General features: G+C 39.8%; 1 protein-coding gene across 10 annotated transcripts in view; it reads left to right on the forward strand.

Annotated features, from left to right (window-relative positions):
• Positions 1–21,810, forward strand: part of EVI5 (ecotropic viral integration site 5) — a 136,567-nt gene that overhangs the window by 74,179 nt on the left and 40,578 nt on the right. For 5 of the 10 annotated variants that reach the window (XM_075131633.1, XM_075131631.1, XM_075131632.1 and 2 more), the window contains 2 exons: positions 15,452–15,547; positions 20,549–20,938. In XM_075131633.1, the coding sequence (XP_074987734.1) occupies positions 15,452–15,547; positions 20,549–20,923 (471 nt within the window). In that variant the 3' untranslated portion in view covers positions 20,924–20,938. Of the gene's footprint in view, positions 1–15,451; positions 15,548–20,548; positions 20,939–21,810 lie in introns of those variants that run through there. The other 5 variants (XM_048860550.2, XM_048860553.2, XM_048860554.2 and 2 more) reach the window with 1 other exon arrangement.

Consider the following 21,810-nt stretch of genomic DNA (forward strand, 5'->3'; position numbering starts at 1 on the left):
GTTGCTTGTCCTTTATCACCCCTAAATTCTTCTCAATCTCTTCGCTTTCCAAGATACAGTCCCCTATTCTGTAGGTATGGCTTGCATTCTTTGTTTCTAGATGTGCAACTTTCCATTTGGCTGTATTAAAATACTTCTTAAGTAGTGACCTTGTTTTAGCAGGCCTTGTTGATGTTTCCTGTTAACATTCTGTAGCTTGTTTCAATGAGATGCATTCACTTTTTTCAGAAATAAGAAAAGTGGATGTTTTCTTCTGTTTGTAATCCATTTATGGTTTGAAGTCATTCTGTCATGTCTGACATTCAGAGTTGCTCATTTTTCAAGCTTGCGCTGTTCAGTTTCCTTTGTGTGCTGCTGATCCTATTAACAGGTTTCAGATCAGTCTGTTGAGGTAGCTGCATTTTGTATTCCAGTATTTGGCCATTGTTTTGTCATATCCCGGTTATGTACGGACACATCACTTTAAACTTGAGTTTGTATTCTTTCAGTAGAAATATTAGTTTCTCTAACATAAATCTAGGACATAAAGACATTTTAAAATGCTCATTTGTGATTAACTAGATCGTGCTAAAGTTTTCAACATATGAAAAGCATTGTGAGCAGATAAGTTCTCTTAAAGATATTGCAGAGACAAGGTGGATGAAATAATATATTCTATTGGACCAACTTTTGTTGGTGAGACACAAGCTTTTGAGCTACACAGAGCTCTTCTTCAGGTCTGTGTAGCTCAAAAACTTGTCTCTCAGTAAGAAGTTGGTCCAGTAGAATATATTACCTCAACCACCTTGTTTAATATCATGGGACTAACACTGCTACAACATTTAGCTTAAAGATAGTACCTCTGGTACCAATAATGAAGCTTGTGCTCAAAACCTACTACTTCGGGAATCCATACCCAAAGCCTTCATAACGCCTTAACCAAAAAAACAATAGAATAGTCATGGAGAATAAATGCTTATTTCTAGAGCTAGTGAACTACAGCCCCAAATAAAACACAAACAGAAGTTTTGCCTTTAAGAAGCTGCAGATCTATATATTACACAAAAAACAAACCCTACATGAACATTATTAAGGTTGCAAAGTCAAGCACTCAAAAGTTAGGAAATCTCAGAATTGAGATTGCATACATAATCTTAATTTGGCCCATATGTATTATGATCCAGACTGATTATCACATACTGTTTTTTATTTCTTAAATTTTGAGTGCTTGACTTTACACCCTTAATGTTCTTTTAACATAGTTTGTGTGTAATTTCCGATCTTATTAAAAAAGAAAATTGGGAAAGACTGATTGTCATGTGGCATCATATTGACCCTCTACATGGTTCACCAGCAGGGTAGGAACCTTTAGATCCATGACAGATTTCTGCCACTTGAACTAACAGAGTAATGGATAGCAGAAATAGATGATCTTATCCTCTATGTGAACCAGCACTAAAGGAGAAGACACTGCTAGTGAGTGGTGGATATTTGCTGCCAGCAGAGGAATGGTGACTCAGGAATCGTGGACTTGATTCTAGGCTTCGGGGAGTTCTCTAGTGGGCATAGACTATTCTGCCATTTTACCCTAAGTTTGACCTGTTCTGACCCATTCCCTCCAACCTGTCCCTGTTTCTATCTCACCACTGGCTCCTCATCCCATTCTCTTCTCACCTAGGCAGTCCCAGTTTTCTTGCCTGGTAAATCCTAATATTACCTCTCCTTACACTCCATCCCAGTCTCCCCACCCCTCTAGTTCCTTGTCCCCAGTTACCTTGGCTAGCTAACTCAGTTCACTCCCTGATTTCCGGTTGCCTGCCTCTCCTGCCCACCCCTGGGCTTCTCATTCGATTTGTGTCTTCACCTCCTCTTGTTCCAATTTTTTCCCAGCCAGTCACCGTGCTCATCCTGGCTCCTTGTCCAATCTCCAATCCCTCCCCCAACTGGTTCCAAGTCTGTCTTTTTGCCCTGCTAGTTTTTTCTTTTGTCCCAGCCTCTTCACCAGGTTTGTTGTGCCATCTACTCACCCACAATATCCTGGGTTTGGCTCTTTGTTCCCTATGTGTTTGTCAGGTGGGTTCCTCTCCCACAATACCCGTTTGCCAGCAGAGGGGTCACTGAGAATACAGGGAAGACAGGCCGCCAGTTTCAGTGCCTGGCCATTTGCTCTGTAGGGATTGTGCACACAGTGTGGTTAGCATTAGGAGCTGTGAGGGAATGGAGCATGCTCAGTGAGGCTGGAATCTTCTGAGATTAGATGTAAACCTCTAGCAAGTCTCCACGGAGCATGTGTTGTCTGCCGTTTTTTCAAAGTCTGATACATTGGCCTCATTTGGGTGGATTTTCACCAGGATGACAAAAGGCACATCCCTGACACAAAGGCTATTCCCTGCCAAAATTCAAATCTTTGCTCTATCATGGCCATGCTTTAAAGCTTTCCATAGAGAAGGTCTCCAGAATTTTGACACTGGAAAATCTGGTAATTTTCTCTAGTCTTGTCCTTAACTGCTGAACTGTTTTGGCTGAAATTTTCCAGAATAGATGCAGCGTGAGGCAGACACCCACATAGAAAATTTTATTCCAAATGGTTAACATCTGTTAGTTTTAAAAGCACATGAAAACGGGGCCTTACAACTGGAAGTATCAGGTAGCCTCAAAACTAAACTATGCTACTGCCCGACCTATAATAGAGAGATGAGAATTCTCTGTGGAGAAGGATCTGCTTCCATGTGTCCTCTTAAGATTGTTCTGTTGCATGGTCACTTCCAACCATCTCATCATTGCTCTGACCTAACCCAGGGATGCAAGAGGGTCCTTCAGGATCACTCCTCTTTAAGACATTACTACTTGTATTTCAAGTCTTAAAGTGCACTCTGGATAACAGGAATTTATGGAGTGTCTGTGGCTGACTCTAAAACTAAGTGATTAAACTTAACTTGGAGCATCACAAACGGCTACGCTTGTGGCAGTGTTGTAGGGTTGATAAAAATGCAGGGGGGGAAGTCAAGTTACCACATACTCTTCCTTTTGAGGGGGAAGGGTGCTTTTCTAAGAAACTCTAGGGATTAAGTGTCAGACCAACATGGGCCATAATCATGTTTAGCCTAAATCATGCATTTTTCCGTGAATTTTTTCCTAGGTGCAAGTGCAAGACACTTGGTGTTAAATTTGTAATACATATGAAGTATCACTACACCCACACTAATACTGATCTGACTGTACGTATACAGGTGCTAAATTTAAATCACTGTTTTGGATCACTTTTAGTTTAGGTTAAACACAATGGTAGATAAAAGGAAATGCAAAATTCTAGTACTTAACAGTGGATATAATTGTCTAACAAAATAGCTTTTGATTATTTCTCTATAACCATAGGATATTTAGGTACATTTCATAATAACTGGAAATGTTGTTTTTTGGTACGTTGAATGCAGTTTTCCCTGATGGTTTAAGGCATTCAGTTCCTGATGTTGGTAGGTTTTGAGGGTTTTAGTCTGAGTGAACATATTTAAGTGCAAAAAATAATCCATTCCACAGAGATTCCTAAGCAAAAGGCATATAAACCTGTTCCTTGTTTCATTTCTGTGTTACTCAGAGTACTCAAGTTTTAAAGAGAACTGAAAACAAATATAAAATTTAGCCTCTGTCCAACAGTGTGAACTTAAATCCAAGAAATGATTAAAAAAGCAAACCAACAAGATTCATACCGCTAAATGAATTGTCACCTTTGCCACTCTTCTTACCTCTGCTTCCCTTCTTGTGTTTGACCCCCCCATTTGTCAATTTAAATTTAGATTATAAAGTATTCAGGGAAGGAATCATGACCTGTTTTGTAAGGTATCTAAGGTGTTTTTGAAAAATTAGGTTTGAGTACAATTTATTTATTTATTTTATTTTTTTAAAGAAAACTAAACTAGTGGTCAGAACTCATTCTCTTATTCTTTAGGTCAGTCTGGACAGTGGGTAACATTGCTTCCTCCTGGCTCACTTCTAGGCAAATTCAAATAATTCTGTTGCATCTACCCTGTCCCATCCATTTAAAACTCAGTTGAGAACAATTGTAAAGGAAGTCCATGATTGTGCTAGCTCTCCTCCACAGTCTAAACCTGTAACACCGTTTTTCTAGAATAAAGCCTTTCTGTGACCTCCGTTTAACAACTTTTCCAAGTACTGACTTAAGTAAAGAAATTGTTTCCATCTTTTTCAAATTACAGGAAACTTTTTTACTCTTATCAATAGTGGTGCATGATGTTTATGATGTGTTTTTTGAAAGTCTAGGATGAGTCACCCTGAAGTCACTGAAAGGCCACTACTCACCACATTTACCCTTCTGAATAAACTTCATTTACATTTTCTAATGCAAAGTGTCTCTTCACCACACAGCAAGAGTTTAAAAAGCCTTCCGAGGTGACTGTGAAAGTCAGGGTGAGGCAGATTACTGCTATGTAGACAGTTCTAAATCAGTAAAAACATTTTAGAAGGTAAAAGAGCCTTTCCTTTTGGCTGCTATTGATTCAATCATTTCTCATCTAGTGATCTGAGGAACTGTAGTGTTCTGATCATCTCAGAGGTAGCTATGTAAATCATTTTTATCTTAAACTTTTTTTTCATATTTCAGATCTAGCTTTCTTAAACTCTTCAAGGGGGCCTTTGTATATTCCTATGTGTGTAATGCACATGCCACACCCTGGTGTCCCTGACATTCCAGAGCCTTCTGAAAAGCAATACGTTGGGACTGCTCAGGTGTCCTGTTATGGCACCAAACACCTGGACCTTAGATTTAAAAGGTCTGTGTGGCCTCGTCTCTCTCATTTGCTTCATTTCCATGGCTAGCTTTCCATGGGTTAAGGGATATTTCCACATTTAGAGTAACTTTCAGGATTCACTTTTTCTAAAACTTTAATACAAGGTAACAAAAAAAAAAAGTGTTTGGCAGTTCACACTGCCGAACACAGTTTTTGTTTGTACCAGGTCTGTTCTTTCTGGTCATATGGCCAATAATGGCTACAGAGATGGAAATATGGGTCCATGTAAGTGGCCTGCATCATGGTCCTCCATCCTTCTGTTCCTGGCTCTGCATTCCTGTTCTGCTTGGAGGAAGCCCATTTTCTGGATGGTTGCTTAGGTCAGTCTCTCCACACCTTGAACCCTCACTAATAGGTAGTAGGGGCTATGTGCCTTCCTCACCGTAAAGGCCTTATAAACATGGTCCTGGGATCCCACATAAGATTGGTCACTTGCCTTTGGGGAAAGGTCAGGGAAAGCCAGGCAAATCCGTGATGAAGTCTGTGACATTTCAGCTATGAAACCCAATCTAAGTCTTGGGTGAGCACAGAGGCTTCATCACTAGTGCTGAGAAGTAAGCCTTTCAGTGCCAGAACTTTCTGTGCTGATGCAAAATCCAGCTCTTAAGGAGCCCATCTGTGTGGGTCTCAATATACAAAGAAACCTGTTTAGGTTAAACTGTGTTCATTTCAAATGGGGGGGTTGGAGGAGAGCTGGGAAAAGAATTCCAAAAATGAGGACCAAGAGAACATTGTGCCAGCAGCCTCCTTTTAAATCCATGGGACTCCAGTTCTCGTGCCTCCACTATCTATAGGGTGGCAGTGGTGCAGATACTCTCTCAGGTAGAAGTGTAGGTTGAACTGCTGGCTATTTACAGTCTCCTAAGCACTGACTCGGTTATCTGCTCCAAGTGAATCTGGCCAACGTACATCAGATGTCCTCTGGACCCAGAGACTCATCCACACGGGGATTTCCAAGGTTGGTTCAGCTCTCCCAGTGGAGGAAAAGAATACCTAGCTTAGACACCCCCAATGGGATTCTGTTTATCAGAAGGAATTGTGGTGGCTGAGGCTTCCTGGTTCTCTTGTAACATTGGCTTCTGACATTCAGTGCCACAAGAGAATGCTTGTTGCAACACCAAGGGGCATTGCTTTTCTAGAATTCTCCCAAGTCAGCAGCACCAGGAAGTGTGGGGGTTGCATCCTGGAAGTGTGAACATGCAGAGGCAACACTCCTGGGGGGGTTCATTCATTGGTGTTCAGCTATCCTTGTGATACATGGATTTAATTTGATATTTGAGCATACGTTCTGAGATTCTTAAACAAAAAACACCCCACCAAAATCCTAAAAGTGTTTAGACTCAATATTTTCTTAAACCCTTTCATTGTCCTGATAACATACACATTGCTTGCCAAAATTGTTTGCTGTAGATTGCCTCGTCTCTTGTAGATTTTAGTCTTCAGTCGTCTTATAAATGTATAGTGTTTAAAATAACACTCATTACTTGCCTAGAGACCAGATACTCTGCTTTGTGTCATGACCTCTACTAACACCACAGATTTTCTGTAATAGTGCTCCCAAAGAAAAACCCACATCCTACGTATAACCTTAGATTTTTGAGACCTATATGAAAAGAGAGATTACTAATTGCTTCTGTTATTTCCTTTAATGGTGTGATCTCTACCTTACAAAGACTAAGATTCCATTTAGAATTCACAAGTTCAATTCTGAAACAGCCCTGTAGTGAAGAAAAGATAATGTCAACTCTTTAAAAACAAAACAAAAAAAACTTTGATTAAAAAAGACACTTAGCATTTAATACTGTGGCTTTATTTCAGCACAGAACCATGGGAAACTGAACTGAGAGTTCTGAGCTATTGGTATATTTAGCCCCAGGCAAGATGGTGGATGCAGCACACTTCCTTTCAGTTGCTTCATAGGTGGTGATGACTTCTGAAGGAAGCTTCATCAGAAGTTCTGTTTTCACAATCTTTGTGGCCAAGGTACAGGAATTTCAGGGTGGGGACTTTAAAAAGGAGGGCAACAAAGAGCCCAGAGCACTACTTCTGCTAGAAGGTATGAAGTTGGCTCTGTGGTAGTTTCAGGTATATTTAAAAGTTAAGGGTTGTTTTTTTTGTTTTTTTTTAATGGAATTAAATTGGAAAATAAGTAGTATGACTGTTAAGTACAGTACTCTTGTGTTTTGCCATCAAGCTCTACTTTGGGGCACAGTTTAAACTATTTTTCAGTATGCTGCTGTCTGTACTGACAAACTGAAGATGCATTTTAGTATGTTGGGGAAACTTAAAGCTCTTCTGGTAGCTGGGTAGCAGACAGTTTGAGAAAGTAGGATAAGTGCACTAGCTTGGATATTTCTGCTCAGCTAAGCAGTGAGATAGCTAACGAAAAGTTGAGAGCAAAGATTGAGATTCTTAAAGGAGCCTAAGGAAGTAAGATGCCCAGCTCCCATTGAAATTCAATTAATTTCCTTATTTTCCTTTTGGAAAATGGCATTTACTAGGTTTCAGAGTTAACACCATTGATGATGATGATGGTGGCAATTAACAGCTTTTAGCTCTCAGAGACATTAGTTTACCCTTTTTCACATTTGAGTTATTCTTTGCAGCCATAAGGGCTATTAAAATGTAACTTTAAAAATAATTTAAATTCTTGATCAAAATATTACAACAGAAGCCCACAGCCAGAGAGTCACTGAATATATAGGGAGCTTGCTGGTGGTTAGGGTACCAGCTCTTCCCCCCCCCCCCATTTTAAAAAAACTATATTTATAGAAGACCTATATCTACTGTCTAGGCTTTTGGGCATACTTCATTGTTAAATGCAAAGTGATGCACATTAGAAAACATAATTCTAACTACACATACAGAATGATGGGTCTACATTAGCTGTCACTACTCAGGAAAGAGATCTTGGAGTCATTGGGGATAGTTTTCTGAGCACATGTGCTCAATGTGCAGCAGTAGTCAAAGTTAACAACATTAGGAAAGAGCTATAAGACAGAAAACGTCATAATGCCACTATAAATACATGGTACGCCACAGCTTGAATATTATGTGCAGTTCTGGTTCCCCATCTCAAAGTATTAAAATTGGAAAAAGTAGAGAAGGGCAACAAAAATGATCAGGGCTATAGAAGAGCTTCCATATGAGGAGGGATTAAAAAGACAGACTGTTCAGTTGGGAAAAGACGTCTGAGAGGGGATATGGTAACGGTCTATAAAATCGTGAATGGTCTGAAGGTGAATAAGGAAGTGTTGTTTTCCCCCTCACATAACACACACATTAGGGGTCACCCAATGAAATTAATAGGCAGCAGGTTTAACACACAAAGTACTTCACATAACACACAGTCAACCTGTGGAACTCATTGCCAACGGGTGTTGTGAAGGCCAAAAGCATAACTAGATTCAAAAGAGAATCGGGTAAGTTCATGGAGGATAGATCATCAATGGCTGTTAGCTAAGATGGTCAGGGATGCAACCCTGTGCTCTTTGTCCCTGAACTTCTGACTGCTAGAAGCTGGGACTGGGCAACAGGATGAATCACTTGATTGCCCTATTCTGTTCATTCCCTTTGAAGCATCTGGCATTGGCCACTGTCAGAGAGGATAGTGGGCTAGATGGGCCTTTGGTCTGACCCACTATGACTGTTCTTAGGCTCTTACCATTTAAGAGAGCATAAATTAACTGTTTTGGCTGTAGAAGACTTGCCAAATGAAACATACTAACAAGTTTCAGAGTAACAGCCGTGTTAGTCTGTATTCGCAAAAAGAAAAGGAGTACTTGTGGCACCTTAGAGACTAACCAATTTATTTGAGCATAAGCTTTCGCTCAAATAAATTGGTTAGTCTCTAAGGTGCCACAAGTACTCCTATACTAACAAGTGTAACTTCAGCAAAAGAACATTTATTGTGTTTTGTTGGTTTGGGATATGAAAAAAACAGAAGTGTTCCTTATTTCTTTGGTCTTGCTAGGTCCTCCTCTGAAATCAGAAGGTCAGACACTATTCGTATCGCAACTTCAGTTGGGAGGCACCAGTTTAAACTGTCATTTGAAAATCTTACTTAGGAACTGTTTGATGTTTTCAAATGTGTTCAGTCTTTAACCATTAGAATACTCAAGAACTGTATACGTATTCTAAACTAAAGGATGAGAACAAAGTGTTACTGGGCTCTTGTCCTTCTCACTGTGAGCCAATAGCCTTCTGCTCTTCTTGTTTCTTTCAGTGTTCTAGTTCTCTTCAAACTTCAGTAGTTGAACTGCCATAAACCACAGCAGGTTCCCAGGCTCAGAGGGTTTGGTTGGGGGAAAGGGAACAGGCTGCATCCAGTAGAGACAAGAGTCTGACCCATTCCTTTCTCCCAGAGGCTAGAAACCTTCCCTTGTCCTAGCACAATATACCCTATTGGCTTTTAGGCACTATACTAATCAGCTCTCTTAAGAGTTAAAAAAAAACAGTTGATCATACCACAGGAGTGGTATGAAGATTGGCAGCAGCAGATAAGGAAGAACTTGGCTCACCAGAGAAGCAAAAGTGGTAGTAGGTAGTACAAACTGTTAGGTGAAGTCCTCCTCACCCCCACCCCCAATAGTGAGAGCCAGAGGGTGCAGCAGCCATTTTTTCTGGGCAGTCCTCTTAATCCTGTAAATTGCTGTGGTAGTAACCTAGTTCTTGAGTCCTGAAGTAGATGGGTGCACCATCCTGAAGCTGTGGTGGCTGCCAGGACCCCATCTTCAGGTACTTACCTCTTATGGGGTAGATTATGCTTGGTGGGGTGCCTGGACTAGTTGGTATGGGGTCAGTAAGGCTGCAGGGCTGGCATGCTTTTCTTCGTCCCTGCTTGTAGTAGATAGGGGTTTGCATTTGCTACTTTCTCTGAAGCAACCTCCTTCATCAGGAGCATGCAGCCTCATGACAGCAGTCTTCAGCCTGAAGATAACATCACATTATCTAATGCCCCCCATCCCCTCCACAAAAAACCCCAAAACCTGTTCCCTAGGCAAAGGCCAATTTGAGCCTAGTGCTTAATCCAGATCTGTCTCTAGTTACTAATTTGAGAAGGATAAACAGGTAAATGCACTAAGGCATCAAATCATTGTAATAGATTTAAGTTGTGCATTGTGGGGGAGAATAGCTTACATAACAAATTTAATGAAGTGTTACTGTCAGGAGTCCGTAACTTGGTTTCAATTCCATTCAGTACTTGTTAAAACTCCACTTTTCTTTTCAGTTCCTGTCCCATTTCCCTATCCTTTTCAACCTCCTCAGTTCCCTATCTGTCTATTTCAGTTCAGCATTAATTCAGGTCCCTATTACAGCTACCACTTCTCAAACCATACATTTTCAGCATAGTTCATGACTAGGAACTAAATGGAAAGATCAGTATTAAGATTGGAATTAATCCCCCAAAATAAGGTTTCTTTATAAAGCCAAAGCTGGTAAACAATTTTATTTTTCTCTAGAGCATTGCAGTAAAGAACCAAAGGTAAAGCCTTTGTACAACTTCCATCTATAGGTCAACGAATGTTTAGAGATTCAGGGTGTTTGACCACCTTTGGGGCATGGGGGTAGTATCTTCACCAATCTCATTTCCTCAGTGGTAGCTAGATCACAGTCACAGTTTAGATATTCATCTAGAATTATGATGTGTAAGCAGAAGCCTAAGCTGCCTGGACACAATGTCTGATGGGTTTTAACTTTGCTATGGTTAGTGTTTTCTCAAGATACAAATCTGTATGGTATAATTTCATAAGAGATGGGGGGAAGGGGGAATGTCAAATGTGAAGACACTATGGTGGAGTGGTCACAAAACTATAGTTAAGGTTGTGCTTTATAATCTAATGTTGTGTTAAAGCCCCAACTGAAACGGCACAGTTGTGGAAACAATTGAACCATTTATGGATGATCTTCCTTGGAAACTTGCTGATGCTAAAGGACAAGTTCGTGAAAAAATTAGGCCTTACTTCGGTTTCTGCAATGGCAGTAGGAACTTCCTAAACTAAAAGTTTTCCCCACATCAGGATAGCAGGCGAGCGTATATATCAAGGTATTGTATCGTCAGAACAGAAGATAATTCAGATAATTTTGACTTTTCTGAGGAAATGGAAAGGAAGGGAAAAATCTTTGGTAGATATAGGCTGTTGTAAACTTTTAAGCAGTTTGACATAGTCATGGACTATCTGTACTGGCTTGTCCTTGTTGAGGTCCAGAATGTATACAGAATTTAACATGGTACTGTAAAGTTGTAAGGACAGTTGCACAATCCTGGTCAGTTACGGGCATCTGTGTAAATGATTCATTTTCTCTCATGAAATCTAAGATTTAAATAGGACACATTTTATTAGGTTTAACAAATCAATGTGTGCTCAAATCATATCTTAAAATGCAAAAGCTCCATCTCATCCTAATCGCAGATATACTAAGAACCTTTGTCTTCTGTTCAGCTTTTCCTTTAGTTTTGCACTATGCCTTAAAATAGGAAGCCTGTTAACTGCAAGTCTGAAAAAGAACCTTAAATCGGGTCCCTCATAAATATTAGTTGCATTCCCCACCCCCTCCTGCTTATCAGAAGCTACCATATGGGAATTGCTAGAAAATAATTGAGATCAACATAAGTGAAAGAAAAAATACTTAAAATATATCTGAATGGGGAAAAGCAATTTATCCATTTTATGAAGTTAAAAACTTAAATTTATTTTCTGCGTAAAATGCATTAGTGAGCTCTCATCAGTTTTGAGAAAATAATTTGAGTAAGAGGCTTTTATAATCACACCAAACTATAAATCAGATATTTACTTGTTTGTTTATGAAGTATAAAATTGTGTTTATGCCACTGATTCATTGGTTAGACTAGATTATTACTGTCTTTTTAAGGCAAGATAATTTTGGTAAGAATTTTAGTTTAGACTGATCATGACACTAACTTCTTACGTAATGCCTAAAATGTTTTCCAACGAGTTGGTAGTACTTTGTATAACTTTAAATAGTTACGTTGGTGATGTAAACTGTCAGCCCTAATATTGGTAAATTTTGGTAAATTTTATTTTTAAAATGTTTAAATACATCGCTGTATTTTTTCCAGTGATGTTAGCCTAGTGGTACCTTACGTGACTAAGAACTCCAATGAAAGTAACTCTCTCACTAGTTAGAGATAACATCAGCAGTCATGAAGGCCCTAGTACCTTGTCCTAACAGCAGCTTTGTTTTTCCTTCCCTATGTCCTTGCAATTTATAAACTATTGAAGCTAGACTTAATCTGTTACTTAGTACAGCCACTAAGAGCAACAACATCAAACTTCTAGTGCTTTGTGTTGCAAGGGGAAGTTGCATCATTTTTCTCTGAGAAGTGACACTTGAAAATGGCACACAGGGAACCCCACAAGGTCAGCTACTTCCACATCATATGTATTTGGTGTATGAATATTTTTCTAGTTGCCAGTTCTACAGACACCATGAAATCTGAAAGATAAACTGGCATCTTTCCTTCCCTTGCATCACCAATAATGAAGGTTCTGCAGGCAAAATTATACCCTCAGTGAGAGCTGTGTACAGGTGTAACTGGCTGGAATTCAATAAATAATCCTGCCCATAAAGGAATGGAATCAGCTAATTCTGTCATAGCTGAGTTTGCTCTGCAATGTTCGCAGGAGTAAAAATCAACAAAAACTCACCTTAGTTACTGAAGTAAGCAGATTTGTTGAATAAGGTGCCATGTTCACACAGCCGTTTTTCGAAACAGAGCCCTCATTTAGTTTCCATATAATATTGTCATGGTTTAAATATACACTAGATTATCGTCATTTCTGTTGAGTACAGAAAAACAAATTTCTTCTATTACAAGGAATTACTCTAGAAATACACTGGGCTGATTCTAATGGATTCTATTCTTGATCTGTAGTGGGAGTGAGTGATGTTATTGGGCTGTTTCTTTCCCACCTTTCAACCTATTTATTTACTCCTTCCACTTTGATGCATCAGTCCTCCAACAAAGGAGGAAAGTAAAATTTTGAAACTTCTGCTTACTTATATTAGAAATAGCAGGAACACTTTAAAGCTGCCATAAAAGGGACAGCCAGTTTTATTTGTGGGTGTTGTTTTTTTTTGCCCTTTGGGTTGCTTCTAAAACTAGACTGGCCAAAGCATTAAACCTCAAACAGCCCTGCACTAATTCAGGAAAGACTAGAGGAGCTGTCTTCATCTCATTTTCTGGCTCCGTGGCTGTTCATTCTGTGGGTAGATACATACTGTATATGGATTAGTCATTAGTCTAGTAATATATTCTGTAGTAGATACTTTACAGGTGTTATATAATTAAGTACAGAAATTGCATCTATCAGTATTGTAGACAGAAAGTGATGGAAGCTAAAATTCAGTGTATCGTGAGACTCCTTCCTTAACTCGTGCCATAAAGAGGTTTGGAAGAAAGTACATGGATGTGAGCTCAGGACCCTGACCTTCATCTTACTAGCCTGGTATTTGTGTATATTGTGGTTTTTAATATTAAATTGTATTTCATATTTAAAAATATTTAATATTTAATAGAGTCTTGGGGTGCAGGCTCCGAGGGCACTTACCTCAAGTGGCTTCTGGAAGTAGCAGCATGTTCCTTCTCCAGCTCCTGTGTGGAGGCGCGGCCACGTGGCTCTGCATGCTGCCCCATCCACAGGCACCGTCCCTGCAGCTCCTATTGGCACATGGCCATGCCACGGCTTCTGGGAGCCACGTGGTGCAGCCCCCAATCCAGCGCCCTGGCCAGAGCAGGGCCGGACCGCGTGGTGCAGCTCACAGGCTGGCTTAAAACGGCTCCGGGCCGCGGGCCATACTTTGCCCACCCCTGATGTAAAGCCTAAAATTCTACCAAAAAACTTCACACTTAAAATGCTCATCTATGCTTAAAAAAAAAAGAGAGAGATAAATCCAAGGCGCTGTTAACATTCTCATTGCGAGAACACAGATTCAAATATAAAATTAATAAGCAAGTGGCCACCACTATATTTGGAACCAACATCACATACTGATAGTTTCCACAAGTCAAGAAAGCTGCATTTTCAGCTAGGCTATACTCCTCCATCCAGGTTTGAAGTCAGTGGGACTTATGCTCCAGAGTCACTTAGGTCCTTTTGAAAATCACACTTTTTGGTGCCTAAATATTGGGTTATGAGCCTAGAATTAGGCTTCTATTTTTGAAGAATTTGGCCTGTGTGTAAAAATAATCAACTAAATAGCTAGGAGCAGTTTTGCTTTGAAGTGATTTTATGCCACTAAAAAGTTTTTAATAGCTCTAATGCTATATGCTGTAAACATTTTGTGTACATGCTTAACTTTAAACACATGACTACTAAGGTAAGTAAGATTCCTTCTTTAAATTTTCAGAATCAGGGAAGTAATTTTCAATGTTTGTTTTTTCCCTATAGTAGGTTAGTAAAAATCAAATAAGATGCTACCAGTAGTGTGTTAATAAAAAGCATTCATAGTTTAGTTCATTATAAAGGTATAATCTAAAGTTGCAATAGCAAATTTCAAATTATTTTGACAGTCTCAACCTAATTTAATTCAATAACTAAAAAAAAAAATATATTTAAATTGCTCCACCCTATTTATATCCCATGAGGTTATAGGTTTGGCTCAGTTGGAAAGCAGTGGGGAAGGAACTCTTCTGGAGAGAAACTACGAGCTCTAGTCCTGCGAGCTCTCAGGCCTCCGAAACATCAACACTCCTTTGTTTTTAGGAGCTGTAGCGGTCTATGGAGTAAATGTGACAATTGACAGGTTCCTCCCACCCCAGGATGCAGGCACTATCAAAAGGGAGTTGGAGTGTAGAGACCTACCAACCCTCTCCCATACATACTTGGTTTTTTGACTTCTCCACTTCAAACACCTCCATACCCCTATATACCATAGGGGTTGAGGGCATCCCTGTCCCCTTCATACTCCCTGAAGCCCTCCTACACTTCAACAATGAAATTCCATAGTCAGAAACTTCATTTAAAAGTGATTAAGGTGTGACAAGTGTGATATCCTCTAGACACATCCAAAAAAGCAGGGATATGCCAGGTTACATTTCCTTGTCATTTGAAGGCAGAAGGAAGTTCCTTATGATAATGCAGAACTTTCAATATCAGTGGAAAACTGTTGTATTGGCATTAAGGTACAGCTAACAAGTGTCCCAAACTTGATATTCTTTACTTTTTAAGAAGTTGCATTGAAGAGAGAGATCACACTTACATGAACCTTTTGTTCATGGACTTATTTTGGTTATATGCTGGCTTCCACACACTAAGCTTTAACTCTTCAAACTTCTCCACAGAGCTCTGCCTGTGTGCCGCAACCCTATACTGAGGGGACTAATTCAGTGTATGCTAATTAAGCCTTCAGACCCTTATTATTCTCTGCAGAGAATAGGTTATGGTGCGCTGTGTGTGTGGGGGGGGGGGAGTTGCTGATCACGAGAAACTCTGACAACTAACTCATTTCACAAAGGCCATTGTACCGTCTTCAGATGGTGACATTTTTCAGTTACTGCTACTCTAGGTGAGATTTAAATCCATGATCTAGAAGTGAAAAGCTCTGTCTTAAACCCCTGATTGTCAGTCTCCTGAAATAAGACTGTATTATAAGCATGAAGATTTTGAACAAGCTTTCTTTCTTTTTTTCTTTATAAAAAACAGAAAGAAGAAAGAAAAATTCAAGGGCAGCTTAATAACTCTGACTCTAACCAGTATATTAGAGAACTGAAAGATCAGATAGCAGAGCTGAATGATGAGGTAAGTGATGAAAAAAAGGCTGTCATCTTGCTCATTTATATCTTGTATCTTGTAACAGCATAGCAGTTCGTGCTGATTATGAGGACCTATTGCAGTTTAAAGATTTAACTTTTTCCACAGTAATATTTTTTTCACCTAACACTGTAAAAATTACATTCCAGTTTATTTAGTGAATATTGGTTAAAAATAAGGTATCAACATTTTGTCAATCTTTTTATTAATGTTAAAATGACCCAAAAACGTTACCTGCGTTTTTCCTAATTCTCATGAGCTTTTAGGAAAGGTGTATAATAAGCAATAGTTAATCATGTGTTGAAAATGTTACACTGCATTAGAAGCTCTTGTTAGCATTACAATAACTTCAATTCTTTATTTGCATGCTTTTTAAGGTGAAATAAATTAAACTAAACTGTACTTTGTGGTATTTACCGTTGAGAGGAAAGGTCTTTAAGTGGAAGTATTACTGAGATTGCTAAAAAAAAAGGATGCTTGCTTAATGTCAGTTAACAGATTTCTTTGTTTTAAAAATTGCCACAACTTTGAACCGATGAAATTCCTGACAGACTTCCTTAATATAAAGATTTTAGTAATTTTCTGTTAACTATAAAGATTCTGGAGGATTTTAAACACAAAAGGCTTGTATAACTAGGACTCTTACTGGTATAGTTCATTTGTGTCATCTCATAACATTATGGAGATATGCCTGTGGCTCTTTTGCACCATGAGTGTTTAGATAGATAATCATCTTTGCTTTTTTTTTTTTAAATACTGCTAATATACACTTTCCAAATAAACAAGTTTAATACAGTCAGCTGAAATCTTAAAGTTGTAGAGCAATGCAACCTATTCTAGTGTTCTTTCTATTAAATAATCACACCACTTACTTACCATGATGCAGTTAGTGTTTTCGTAACGTGTACAAACTACTCTAGTAAACACAACCTTAAAAGGCTCAACCTTTTTAGGACCCATCCCTTGAGGATTATAATATAGTGGAGAATCTTGCACTGCTGTCTGTACTGTAGATAAAGGACTTCAGTCTCTAGGGCCATCAGTCCAGCACCTTTAGCATGCACTAAACTCACTTAAAAATAAAGTTAAAATCAATACCCTGCATTAAAGAATGTTATGTTTAAATAGATACAGTCAACCTGCTTATGCCCTCAACCTTCTTTAAGGGAAGGTGAATTACTTCCAGAATCCTTGGAACAGGTATATTTTGCAAAAATGTTAGGAGTATCTAAGGAACGGCTGACTAGTTAAACTTGTAACTAAGACTGAACAAGTTCTGGGAAAATGGGAATGGGTGAAAAGAAGTCAATGAATTTCAGCACAGCTGTTTTTGGAAGAACGACATTTGAAGTTAACTTTTTTTTGTCCAATATCTTGCAAAAGCTGAATGGCTAAGCAAAATTTTTGACAAAGCTATTCCTGAGTGTAGCAAATACATTAGATGAAACTTAATGCACACTAAGGAACTTTTAGTGCTCACCCACAGGTTCCATGTGAGCCAGTTATTGTGCAACATGCTAGTGCACACTTGCAGTCCTCTGGTGCAGACTAATACATCATGTACACAGGTTCTAAGTCTCTACTAGTGGGTGACTGGAAATGAATTTATTTGTTCATTAGTATCAACTCTTAAAATACATTTTTTGGATAAATCTAATTTTTTTCCTTGCATGTATGTTTTTGCAGAAAAAAATCTTAATGCAAGAAGAAAAGGAGTACTTGTGGCACCTTAGAGACTAACCAATTTATTTGAGCATATAATGCTCAAATAAATTGGTTAGTCTCTAAGGTGCCACAAGTACTCCTTTTCTTTTTGCGAATACAGACTAACACGGCTGTTCCTCTGAAACCTGTCTTAATGCAAGAGTGTCTTGACAAAATGATGAAGCAAAAATGATGGTTCAGATCCTCAGTGTTTAATCTTTCCTCTTTAAGATTAATATATTTTAGCAGGTACCTGTAAAACTATAGACCAATCCTTTATAAAATTTTGTACTGAAAAGAAAGGCCCTCTTTCTATATGGCCCAACAATGGCTACAAACTTTCTCCTTTAGCTAACTGATCTTTGGGTCTACTTCTCTAAAAGTTTACAGAAACGTTAAGAATAAACCTGCAAATTCATCTTCCTGAAGATAGGGCATTGTTGTACGTGATATGCTGACCACAGCCATTCAGCTGGCTGATGTAAAACACATTCATTGGGATTAAGCAGACTTCACAGAAACTTTGTGAAGTTACTCCTTTTTAATGCATTATAGCTACATGACTTTAAATTAAGCGTACAAACTTAGAGCTGACTGGAAAACAGAAGTCCCTTCCCATGAAAAAGTTAATTTTTTTTCAAATGTTTTGTCCTGATGGAACACAATTTTTTTTGCAAAACTGAAAATTTCTCTCAGAAAATTTTGGTTTTGCAAAAAGGGTGTTTTTTTTTTCATTGGAAAATCATTTTGGTAACATTTTCATTCAGCTTTATATGAATGTAAATGCTGTTTTATTTATCGTACAAAAAACTGAGATTAAGGGCCAGATCCTCAGCTGGTGTAAAGTGATAGAATCACTGAAGTCAATGAATCTCTACCAATTTATATCAACTGAAGCTTTGGCTCAATTCAGTTAGACTCAACTCTGGGTGGAATATGGGCATGGACACAAGTATTTGTTACTATGTGTGTGTGGGGGGAAAGCTAAGCTAACACAGGTATTTATCTGGTAAATCTAGGTTTGCATCAGAAAATCTAGGTAAACTTCATTTTAAGCAGAAATAATTATACTGAATTGCTGTGTTTCAGACCATCAGATTATGGAACAAATCTTATTTTAAACTAAATCTTGTGTATCTAAATACTATTTCTGGAAAAAGTTCTGAGAGATTTATCTTTGCCCCAGGATAGCCCATTTGTACTAAAAATTGAACATCTCAGGTGAGAATTAACTTTAGAGGCCTACACCTGCCCCCATTGGACTGCTTATGTGATTATATAGGTGCTTAAGTACCTTACTGAATTTGGGTGTTGGGACCTACCAAGTTGTCATTTTACCATCATATTTTACTCAGTAGAATCCTTTTGTCAGGGGACTGACTTGTGTTACCACATTGGCACCAGCGCTTCAGCTACTTCTGCAGCCTAACTTCTCCCTCCTGTGTAAGCCCTGGAACTGAATCACAGTTCCAGTTTTAGTTCTGTGCCACAGGAAACACCTTCTCTCAGCAACTCCGCTTTATGGAGGGATGGACATGGAAAAAGGGCCTGTGGGCATATGACTGATACTGGCTAAAGGGGATCCACCCTAACCCTTTGAATATCCCAAGCTATTGAACTCTCGTACCCCATCCTCTTCGTCATTCGCCTTCAGCCACATGGCATTCAACACTGGTAATAGCTGGCCCACTGGGGGTTGCCTTCTAGGGTGTTCCTTCTATGGAACACCCATAGACTTGTGTTCCCAGATGAGATGTTTGGGAAGTTACATTAGTCACTAAACTGTTCCTTATAATTACTGTGGGGATTATACTTGGAGAGAGCCCACTGCCACAGTTCTAGTGACCAGCCAGCTGCCTCTTCCCCCAGCACTGCAGAGGATCCTGGGATTTGCCTTGGTCCTCCTTTGGGTCCCCTTCTAATAAAATAAGGCGACCAATATAGCTTTTTTAAAAAAAAAAAAAAAAAAAAAAACCTCTAAGAGGAACTCTGCTTCCTCCCAGAGTGATTCAGGATAAATGCATCAGTATCCCTGGTGTCAAACATTCTGGATTCTGAAAGGCTGTGAGGTTTTGCTAGGATAAGAGGGGAAAACCCAGGGAGGTGCTTCCCCTGCTAAGGTATCCCAAGGGAAACCTGTTCAGCATGACATAGCTTGTGTCTTAGGTGCTTTGTTCCTTGGAGGAGGTAGTGTATAGAAAGATCCATTCCTAAGGTTTATGCTTCCCTTTATCTTCTCCTGAAGAAAAAGCAGTAAAAGTTTGGTGCTGTCCCTAAGAGGACAGCACCAAATACCATCCTTTTTTAAAAAGATTCTTTCCTCTTCCCCCCACCCCCACCCCCGCTCCCCAATAGAGGGTACTATTTTCTCAGGCACCCTGTGGATAAAATATAGCATCACAGTATTTTGAGGAGGAGTTATGTCCTCTATTTCCATCTTCAAACCCTCTTTTTGTCCTGGCTTAAGGCCATTCATTAGCACATCTGCACAGCTACTACAGGTTTAAGAGCCTCACTGAGGCCAGGTCTATACTACCACTTACTTACATCAATAAGTGGTGTGAATAAGCTATCCCTCTGAATGATGTAAGTTACACTGACCTGAGTGTCAGTGTGGATAGCACTATGTCAGGGGGAGAGCTTCTCCCACCGACATAGCTACTGCTTCTTGCGGAAATGGATTTATTTACACTGATGGGAGAGAACTCTTCATAGAGCATCTTCACCAGATGTGCCACAGCAGTGCAACTGCACCGCTGTAGTTCTTCTAGTGTAGATTAGCTCTTAGATAAAGCTTCTGTTGGGCCCAGCCATGATCAGAATTGGTATGGATGCCTCTCAGGGTTTGGGGAGCCCTCATGCTGTCATACTCTTGCCAAGAGAGATGGTTCAACAGAAGGCACAAAGAACATCAGTTGCCTGAATTGAGCCATTGGGAATGCCTTCAGATGCCTTTCTCCTCTCTTAACCTCATCTGCCTTCCTAATGGTGAGACAACAGGAATGCGAAGGCTTATGTAGACAGGCAGATGGGACCTGATGCTCTTCTGTATAGGAGGCATCCTCCAGAATCCTCCTTTGGGCAGAGAAGAAACAACTCTGCATTACAGCAGTCTGTCGGGGCAAGCTCAACACACAAGCCCATTGACTCAACCCTTACAACCTTTCCTCAAGGAAATGGGAATTGAACAGTAGGGTTCTCCACCAAGTGTTATCAGATGGGACGCTTGCTAAATTCTTATTTTCCTTCTGCAAAAACAAAGGCCTTGGATCTTGTCTGTTCCAGGCACTGGAAGAAATGGGTGTGGAGGACCGATGCCTTCTCATTCAACTATTCCGAATGTCAGGATTCCAACGTAAACTGAAGACAGGAATCACCCTTGTTGATCTGTCCTCTGCATATGACACTGTCTGGAGACAGGTCCGCCTCCTCAAGGTCTCCCGCGTCATTCACTGCCAGCGAACGATCTGCCTGTTGGCAGCAATGACTGGGAACTGCCGCTTTAAGGTACACCTTAAGAGTTCTTGGTCTACTGATCTGGCCATTAACTCGGGCATCCCTCAGAGCTCTGTCCTGGGCCCAGTAATTTTTAATCTATACACCATGGATATACTAGCGATGGAGTCAGGAAATTCATGTATGCGGATGATATTGCCCTAGCTGTTTAGCATACAAGCCTCCATACAATCAGCTGCACCCTAACCTGAGATCTTCGCACAACGGCTGATTATTTCCAATGCTGGAAACTTAAGCTTAATCCAACACACACACACACCCCCCTCCCCCCCCCGGTAACTACTTTCCATCTGAACAATAAAATGGCTAATACCAAACTTGATGTGCAGTTCTGCCGTGAGAGCATCCGCCACAAAGCTAATCCAAAGTATCTTGGTGTTACACTGGACCGGAGTTTGACCTTTCGACAACACCTCGAACTCCTGCGATAAGGTCAGGTCTCGTGTCGTGCTTATCAGAAAATTGGCTGGAACATCATGGGGCTCCAGTCCACAGACCTTACGAACTGCAACAATTGCCTTGGTATATTCTGCAGCTGAATATTGTGCACCAGTGTGATCTTATAGCAGTCACACTGAACTCCTTGACACTCAACTCAGTCATGCTATGCACATAGTGTCAGGGATGCTCAAATCTACTCCAGTTGACTGGTTCCCAGTCCTATTGCACATCCAGCCTCCACAGATTAGAAGAGCTGCTCAGACAACTCACTTTCTTAATCATGTCAATGCAAATACGATGATCCCACTGCACCATGACCTGCAGAATCCACCAAAAACGAGATTAAAATCCCGCAACTCTCTATGGAACTGTATCAAGATCCTTACACCTAACTTTGATGCTGAGGCTCAGTGGAGAGTCTCATGGAGCATTTCGACCACTCAAATAGCTAGTCGTTGATCCTGTTAAAGCAAAACCTGGTGGTTCCTCATGTTGGAAAGACTGGTGCCTATTGAATCACATCAGGACATCTCATGGGAGAAGAGGGTTTGTCCACATTAAGTGGAAAATGAGGCAAACACCTCTGTGAC

Source organism: Caretta caretta, chromosome 8 (genome assembly GCF_965140235.1).
Source record: "Caretta caretta isolate rCarCar2 chromosome 8, rCarCar1.hap1, whole genome shotgun sequence".
Classification (NCBI taxonomy): Eukaryota; Metazoa; Chordata; order Testudines; family Cheloniidae; genus Caretta; species Caretta caretta.